General features: G+C 41.8%; 1 protein-coding gene across 2 annotated transcripts in view; it reads left to right on the forward strand.

The window, feature by feature from the left end:
- LOC121382088 (raf homolog serine/threonine-protein kinase-like) overlaps positions 1-7,936 on the forward strand; it is a 42,942-nt gene extending 35,006 nt beyond the window's left edge. Inside the window, exons 9-10 of one of the 2 annotated variants that reach the window (XM_041511579.1) lie at positions 2,920-3,000; positions 7,768-7,936. In XM_041511579.1, coding sequence (XP_041367513.1) covers positions 2,920-3,000; positions 7,768-7,848 — 162 coding nt within the window. In that variant the 3' untranslated portion in view covers positions 7,849-7,936. Of the gene's footprint in view, positions 1-2,919; positions 3,001-7,767 lie in introns of those variants that run through there. The other variant, XR_005959115.1, reaches the window with a different exon arrangement.
- Positions 7,937-9,848: the final 1,912 nt, after the last annotated feature.

The following is a 9,848-nucleotide window of genomic DNA, read 5'->3' on the forward strand; positions in this document are numbered from 1 at the left end:
CCACTGAGTTGGCCAACTTATTATGTAATATGCTTTATAATATATCCAAATGTTTACTTTTACTATATAATCAATATGCTGAGAGGTCACTATGTGCAGAGGTGAGAATAACGGTAAAAGTTAAAGTTTGTATTGTTTAACAACACCACTGGAGCACATTGGTTAATTAATCATTAGCTATTGGATTGTCAAACATTTGGTAATTATTACTCGTAGTCATCAGAGGAAACCTGCTACAGTTCTTTCTTTTTTTTCCATCAGCAGCAAGGGCTCTTTTATATACACTTTCCCCACAGACAGGAATGCACATACCACGGCCTTCGACCAGTTGTGATACATGGTTCGATCCTGCGATCACAAGAATTTCAGGCGAGTGTTCAAACGACTGATCAAAATCCCGCCCACAACGGTAAAAGGGCACATGGCACATGGCCAACTTGTCAAAAGGGCATCCCAGTTGAAACAAAAATTAAGAGGGATCCGCTTGTGTTGGAGCTGCAGGCTGCCTCCCCGTCCTGAAACAATGTTATTCAACGCAAAACGCCGACGCTGCTTTTAAAAGTGCAATCTCATATTCCCTATTAGCATTGATTATTGCAGGGAGGGGACGTGGTAAAGAGCTCGCTCGATGTGCAGTCGTTCTGGGATCGATCCCCGTCGGTGGGCCCATTGGGCTATTTCTCGATACAGCCAGTGCACCACGAGGCCGTGGTATGTACTACCCTGTCTGTTGGGATGGTGCATATAAAAGATCCCTTGCTGCTAATCGAAAAGAGCAGCCCATGAAGTGGCGACAGCGGGTTTCCTCTCTCAATATCTGTGTGGACCGTAGCCAAATGTCCGACACCATATAACCGTAAATAAAATGTGTTGAGTGGAAAGGAAGGAAATGTTTCATTTAACGACGCACTCAACACATTTTATTTACGGTTATATGGCGTCAGACATATGGTTAAGGACCACACAGATTTTGAGAGGAAACCCGCTGTCGCCACTGCATGGGCTACTCTTCCGATTGACAGCAAGGGATCTTTTATTTGCGCTTCCCACAGGCAGGATAGCACAAACCATGGCCTTTGTTGAACCAGTTATGGATCACTGGTCGGTGCAAGTGGTTTACACCTACCCATTGAGCCTTGCGGAGCACTCACTCAGGGTTTGGAGTCGGTATCTGGATTAAAAATCCCATGCCTCGACTGGGATCCGAACCCAGTACCTACCAGCCTGTAGACCGATGACCTGCCACGACGCCACCGAGGCCGGTGATTGATTGTGGAATAGTGCATATAAAAGAGCCTATGCTACTAATGGAGAAAAAAAAATGTTACGTGTTTCCTCTCTAAAACTACAGTCAAAATTACCAATTGTTTGACATCTAATAGCCGATAATTAATATATCACTGTGCCCTAGTGGTGGCGTTAAACAACAACAAATAAAAACACCCTGGCGAATACAGAATACATTCGGTATCTTGGAATTTTCAAAACGAGTTCTACAAACAACTGTGATAATAAAAACACCCTGGCGAATACAGGATACATTCGGTATCTTGGAATTTTCAAAACGAGTTCTACAAACAACTGTGATAATAAAAACACCCTGGCGAATACAGGATACATTCGGTATCTTGGAATTTTCAAAACGAGTTCTACAAGCAACTGAGAGAATATTTTTAAATATTATGTTTTTCGTTTCGTGTTGATAATTCAGTGCAATATTGGTTGGTTTACGACAACTCCATATAGTGGTTTCATTTCGGACCTCTTTATACTGTGTTTTAATTTTTAACTTTTGGATGTCAAACATGTTGATCATAAGTTCGACTCTCAATAGTCGGGGGCGGGGCGTAGCTCAGTGGTACAACGCTCGCCTAATGCGCGATCGATTTAGGATCGATTCCCGTCGGTGGGCCCCTTGGGCTATTTCTCGTTCCAGCCAGTGCTCCACAACTGGTGTAACAAAGGCTGTGGTATGTACTATCCTGTCAGTGGGATGATGCATATAAAAGATCCCTCGCTGCTAATCGAAAAATAGTAGCCCATGAAGTGGCGACAGCGGGTTTCCCCTCTCTCTGTATCTATGTGGTTCTTAACCATATTATGTCCGACGCCATACAACCGTAAATAAAATGTGTTGAGTGCGTCGTTAAATAAAATATTTCCTTCCTTCCTTCCCAATAGCCGATGCATTTTTCGTGTTGGTTTGTCGTTAAACATTCATTTATGATCATTCATGATCCATAGATAAACTTCTTAGTTAACAATAAAATAGTACTTTTAGAACACGTGATTTGTACCTATTGATAGGTTACGTGAATTACATTTTTGTGACCCAAACTTGCATTAAACTTACATTTAATAACAGTATTTCAAGCCGATAATATTATTGTAAATTTAAGCAAAAGAAAATATGAAACAAAAATATATTTTATTGCATTTGATTAGTTTCTTTGTAAAGTAACCTTTCAGAACATGCAATGGTTTATCACGTTCATGTAATGGTTCGTGTTAAATACTGTACCCTGCGCACCTAAGGCATTATCAGAATAGGAACCAAGTGTCTGCCAACATAGGCGTACAGGCTCCAATTAAGTAAAAGTTCTCGAATCTGGATTACGTTTATTCGTATTAGCATTACTGCCAAACAACTATATAATGTTGCAAACGAATCCCAACGCATTTTATATGGGTTATAACGAATATTTTGGGTAGAATAATGAAAATATATGGTGAAAAGTGTCCAGGCCAACTAATTTTGTCCGAATTTCTCTATATTGTTTTTGCTGGAATTTGATGATTTTCTCCAGGATTATCTCGCCCGCATATGTCTGTGAACATCAATACTGGTTAATGTGAAAGCTGCCCCTCACCTGTCATATTATTTCTACTCCTCTAACCTCATTAGGTTTCTCTCCACAGACCATCATTGAAGACTGCTGGGCTCAGGAGTCGATCTATCGACCAGACTTCCTGGAAATAAGCAAAGACATCCACAAAAACGTACGTAAACCTTAGCCTGAGAGTACAGGCGTCTGTGTAGGAATTTTAGCGGGAGGGGATCAAGACTGCGACAACCGACGTTTATTGGCGTATCGAGTTATTGTCTCCTTCAAAAAAAATATATTCAGCGAGAGAAAAACAACAACAAAAAAACCACCGATTTGTTTGAGCAGGGACGGGTTTCGAATCCTCAACCTCCCCCCACCCACCCACCCCTGCACACGCGCCTGGGGCAGTGCCGAATAAGCAACGTCGCAACCGGCCTCGGTGGTGTCGTGGTTAAGCCATGGGACATAAAAAAAAAGTAAAGTTTGTTTTATTTAACGACGCCACTAGAGCACATTGATTTTTAATCTTATCATCGGCTATTGGACGTCAAACATATGGTCATTCTGACACTGTTTTTAGAGGAAACCCGCTGTCGCCACATAGGCTACTCTTTTTTACGACAGGCAGCAAGGGATCTTTTATTTGCGCTTCCCACAGGCAGGATAGCACAAACCATGGCCTTTGTTGAACCAGTTATGGATCACTGGTCGGTGCAAGTGGTTTACACCTACCCATTGAGCCTTGCGGAGCACTCACTCAGGGTTTGGAGTCGGTATCTGGATTAAAAATCCCATGCCTCGACTGGGATCCGAACCCAGTACCTACCAGCCTGTAGACCGATGGCCTGCCACGACGCCACCGAGGCCGGTGCCATGGGACATAAGGCTGGTAGGTACAGGGTTCGCAGCCCGGTACCGACTCCCACCTAGACAGAGTTTTAACGACTCAATGGGTAGGTGTAAGACACATCCTTTTCTCTCTCACTAACCCACTGTCCTGAACAAACAGCCCAGATAGCTACGGTGTGTGCTTAGGACAGTGTGCTTAATTGAATACAAGCACGGAAATAAATTGAAATGATATTAACGATATAGCAAATGCTACTGGCCCTAAGGATCGACTCGTTATTTATTTTTAAAGTAATAATTAGTATCGTTACCACAAAACAACCGATCGATTCGTCCATACAGTAATTATTATTAGAACAATTTCTGTCACTATGTAAGCATATGGTAGAATGAATGGAAGGGGGCATGTGTAATGTGCTATTTTTGTTACGGGCCCGGGGGTAAGAGCTCGCATGATGCGTGGGATCGAACCCCGTCGGTGGCACCATGGGGCCATTTCTCGTCCCAGCCAGTACACCACGACCAGTGTATCATAGGACGTGGTATGAGTTATCCTGCCTGTGCGATGGTGCATACAAAAGATCTTTTGCTACAAAATTGGAAAATGTAACGGGTTTCCTCTCTAAGACTATATGTCAAAATTACGAAATGTTTGACATCCATTAGTCGATGATGAATAAAACTATTTGCTCTAGTGGTATCGTAACTGTTTGATTGGAATTTCATCATCGGTCATCAGTTATAATTGGCTGGCACCAACCGATTAACTTTCGATTACACGAACTTAAGAAGGATTTGAATAATAAGGGCCATGTATCTATTGCCGTGTTTACCGGGATCTGGACCCTACAAATGGTACATTTTACCTTTAATAACTATTTAATATATATTTTTTATTTATGTAGACAAGAAAATAAACACAAATCCCAACATATTTAAATCAAATATAGCAATTACAGTTAACATTTTCCCACACAATCGATAATGGATTTTTATAATTGATCATGAAATCGGTAGAGCCAAACCGATACATTTTCGATTATAATCGATCTTTGGAACATCACTATTCGACACTGTCCGAGGGTAGTAACAAGGCAGATTTAAAATATGATCCACAGAAGGGCAAAAGCGCTATAGTTTGTGTTTTAAATATTAATATGCGAAAAATGTAAACTCCTAACCATTATGGAGTAAAAAAAAAAAATCCAAACAAAATGGGAGAGGGAGAGTTGATTGCGCGGCTTCTGAATTTTGTGACATGGTTTTGGAGTATCAATGTGCTCTAGTGGCGTCGTTAAATAAAACAATTTTGTTTTGGTTTTGGAGTTGATTGGTGAGGCTGCACCACCAAATTAAACTTTACTATATCAATTTGTATTCAACAATCGTTCCCCACATGTGCCGAATGAGAGTTTAAAAAGTTATTTTTCTTACAAATAATTTAGTAGGTTTCTAAGCAATTCATTACTATTAATTTTCATTGATACCAGCGATGTTTCAACTTTTTCGCAAATTCAACAGAACTGAAATAACGTGGTAGATTAGAGGCTCTCTCGCTCGCTCTCTCAGATCTCTCTCAGATCTCTCTCTCTCTCTCTCTCTTCCTGGTATATTATTTTATTATCTAGCCATTTACAGTATATCACACACATCAAATCAAACTTTACTGTACACTTTGTATTCAACCATCATTTCCCACTAGGCTTGAATGAGAGTTTTAAATAATAATTTTCTTTGCAACTGATGAAATTATAAATAATTTAGTATGTCTAAAAGCAATTCATTATATTTTCATTAATAGTAATATTTCAACTTCTCTCCAAATTGCAACAAGCCTGAGCCAACACCAAAGAAGGTCTCTCGGGTATATTATTTTATTATTTAACCATTCAGAATTATATCACACACATCAATTGTGTTCCCTCGATGCACCATTCTCCGACATCCTTTAACTGTAATCGCTCATATAGTCTATATAAAGTTTCTATAAAATCTGTAACAGGACGCAGACTGACACAGAGCAAAGAACATTTATGGGGAAAATAGGTAAAGACGGTCTGCATCAGACCAGGCAAACCTGCCCATCCCGTGTTCAGCGACGAAATAATGCAGACGTTTGCGAATTATTTGACTGGTTCCCGATGTTGTCATTTGTTTCAACGTGAAGCGCATAATCCTGTCTAGCGAACTTTTTATCCTCTTTTTCTGTTATGTCATGCTGAAATATAGATACATGTATGTGTGTGTGTGTATATGTATATATATATATATATATATATATATATATATATATATATGTATATATATACGTGTGTGTGTGTATATATATATATATATATATATATATATATATATATATATATATATATATATATGTATGTACAACATAAATATATGTGTATGTATAACATATATGTGTGCGTGTGTGTATTACGTTTTCTCTGAACGGTTAATAGACTACGAATCACATTTACCAAATGTTTAGCATCCAATAGTCGATGATTAATTAATTACAGAAGCATGGCTCTGTTCCACTGATAAACCCTGTCACCCTCTAGATTTGTTCACCACACTTTTCATTCATATCGTATTGCAATATGCTGGTCCAAAACAGTTTCAGTACAGGCATGTATGTTGTATGGAAGGAAGAAAATGTTTTATTTAACGACGAACTCAACACGTGTGTTATGAATTAGTTAAAATTTGTTTTGTTTAACAACACCAGGTCAGTTTATAGGGTTTAACGTGCACATTCAGAGCAAGCTGTTGTAGCGCAGGCCTGTCATGGGCGCAAGTTCTTGCGAAGCAAGCCCTTGCATCCAAGACAGGAAGGGGGGGGGGGGGGGACTCTCGCTTACTTTAACACGAAAGGAAGGAAATGTTTTATTTAACGACGCACTCAACACATTTTATTTACGGTTATATGGCGTCAAGCATATGGATAAGGACCACACAGACACCGAGAGGAAACCCGCTGTCGCCACTTCATGGGCTACTCTTTTCGATTAGCAGCAAGAGATCTTTTATATGCACCATCCCACAAATAGGATAGTACATAACACGGCCTTTGTTACACCAGTTGTGGAGCAGTGGCTGTTAGCACTAAAGGAACACTGAAGACCGGTTGTTGCGGCCAAGATAAATGAGGGCCGGAGACTGGGGGTGCCGATCCGTGGGCCCAGGTATATCAGGGCTGGCCGGCTGGCCCACTTAATTCGGTCGGTCGGTAGGCATGGAGAGAACGGTGTCCTCGGCGGCGAAGGAACGGCTACATGTGGAGCAGTCACCGGCTTTCGTCCCCCGTCCCCCCCCCCCCCCCCCCCCCCCCCCCCGTGCCGTTACTGTCTTCGTTGCCATTTGGCCATTTGTTAGTTTGACCGCCGTAAACCAGTGTTACATAGGCCTTCCTGCCTTTCTATGAACCTTTGTATATTCTGTCATCACACCAAACAGCCGGATCATCGCCCTCAGGGGTATGTGTGTGTGTGTGGGGGGGGGGGGGGGGGGGGGGGGGTCTACAGAACAGGTGGTGACTTTGAGCTTCTGTGCAGCAAAGGATATGTTTGGCTGAGAGCTGGAGCGGGAATCTGTGAAAAACGACACCACTATAGTACATTGATTTATTAATCATCGGCTATTGGATATCGTACCTTTGATACTTTTGACATATAGTCTTATAGAGGAAACCCGCTACATTTTTCCCTTAGTAGCAAGGGATCTTTTATATGCACCATCCGACATACTATGGCCAATGATATACCAGTAATGGTACACTGGCTGGAACGACAAATAGCCCGATGGGCCAATCAACCAATCAACGGGGATCGATCTTAGGCCTACCGCGCATCAGACGATCACGTCACCACCGGTGTCCCAGTTTCAAATTCCTCCCGTATTCAAGTTACTCCCCGGTAATTTGAACCTAGTTTGAGATTACCGGGGGTTGTTTGAACCTAGTTTCAAGCTACCCCCCTTATTTTCAAACGACCCCCCCCCCCCCCCCCCCCGGGGGTAGCCTGAAACTGGGGGCTAACTTGTTATACCACATGGTGAGGACAGATTATAACTTTAACGTATTATTTATTTTCAGTCTCCGATGTACAAGAAACACAGCTGTTCCGAACCTGGAAGACTTCATCGCACGGGGACCAGCATCAAGCGAAACTGGTGATGCATCACGCCTCCTCGCTCAACTCGCATTTCTAGTCGGACTCTTTACTCTGTATTATAATCTGTTTTAATTAAAATGTGTATGTATTTTCCAGAACAGTGTCGTTTCTTAAAATTAGACGGTAGAAAGGTCGACAACCCCCGCCCCTGGGCCCGGGCACTGTCGTGTCAGAAGTCGAACCGAGGAAGGAGGGGGGGGGGAGGGGGGGTTGGGGGGGTCTGAACCTTTTGAGGCCTGGGACTTTTTAGTGGGTTTTTTTTATTGGATTGAAGGTCAAAATTCTAAAATATCACGTCGATGAAGAACGGAAAATATCGCTTCCCCATCACACAACAGCCTTTACGAAAGAAAGAAAGAAATGTTTTATTTAACGACGCACTCAACACATTTTATTTACGGTTATATGGCGTTAGACATATGGTTAAGGACCACATAGATATTGAGAGAGGAAACCCGCTGTCGCCACTTCATGGGCTACTCTTTCCGATTAGCAGCAAGGGATCTTTTATTTGCGCTTCCCACAGGCAGGATAGCACAAACCATGGCTTTTGTTGAACCAGTTATGGATCACTGGTCGGTGCAAGTGGTTTACACCTACCCATTGAGTCTTGCGGAGCACTCGCTCAGGGTTCGGAGTCGGTATCTGGATTAAAAATCCCATGCCTCGACTGGGATCTGAACCCAGTACCTACCAGCCTGTAGACCAATGGCTTAACCATGACGCCGGTTTGACTACTGGACGTCAAACATCTGATAATACTGACACGTCTTAGCCAAAATCATGTTTCAATTAGCAGCAAGGGATCTTTGAAATTCACGTTCTCAGAGACAGTACATGGCGTACCACAGTCTTTAATACACCAATCGTGGCGCACTGGTTCGAAGAGGAAAAGGCCCAAAAGTACCTCGTGTGAGCACTCTACCGATTAAGCTAGACCCCACCCTATAGTGTATAACACCAAATCAAATCCCATAGTTAGTTTTCTTTAACGACACCACTAGAACATATTGATTTATTGATCATCGGCTATAGGATGTCAAACATTGGTAATTCTGACATATAGTCTTAGAGAAAAAAAACCTAAATGGTTCCATTAGTAGCAAAGGATCTTTTATATGCAACCTCCCAGACAGGATACCACATACCATGACCTTTAATATGCCAGTCATGGTGCACTGGATGGAACGAGATGTAGCCCAATGGGCTCACCGATGAGTGTCGATCCCAAACCGACTGCGCATCAAGCTCAAGCTTTTCCACTAGGCTACTTCCAGACCCCCAAATCCCATAGACGACCATAGTAACATACGTAGCTAAAACTCCTACCTCCAGCGTATCAATCGATATATACACCATGGATATAAATACTACCGCCCCTCACCCTTAAAGTGAATCAGAAACAAACGGGGTGAAGCTGCTCATTTCAGAGATAAAGGTTAGCGTCTATGACCCTATAAAAAGTTCCGCACAGAATTTTCGTACATGTAGGTTTGTTTTTTGCAGGTACCCATACATGTTTCAAACACAAGGCTACTTGACACAGTGGTACTAGATTAAATAAAATTGCGTACATGTTTTGCCCAGATGAAACTATTTTTTTTTTTTTACAACCAACACACTCACATTTATCACTAAGCACAGGACTTGTGGTATTAACTGCTCTATGAAAAGTTGGGTTCACCTCGAACTTTGACCCAGTCGGAAGTTATTTCGTTTAGTACTACCTATAATAACAAATATTTAGCAAGAGAATAAGTAGACACCTAATGCCACAATAAACATTGTGAAATATGGGGAGTTACTGATCCCACCTTACACAGAGCTTTCAAGAGGCAAATCAGCTACTCCAACCTCAAATGATACAGTGATGGGTGTGTGCAGCATGTTGACCTCCTTTAGAAATCCAGCCTGTGCGAATGGTCAAGATTTAGATTGACTGATGGCATCATCTCTCTTTTATGTACTTTCCCAAACCTAGAAGGCTTCACTCTATGTAGCA

Source organism: Gigantopelta aegis, chromosome 2 (genome assembly GCF_016097555.1).
Source record: "Gigantopelta aegis isolate Gae_Host chromosome 2, Gae_host_genome, whole genome shotgun sequence".
NCBI classification, from domain to species: Eukaryota; Metazoa; Mollusca; class Gastropoda; order Neomphalida; family Peltospiridae; genus Gigantopelta; species Gigantopelta aegis.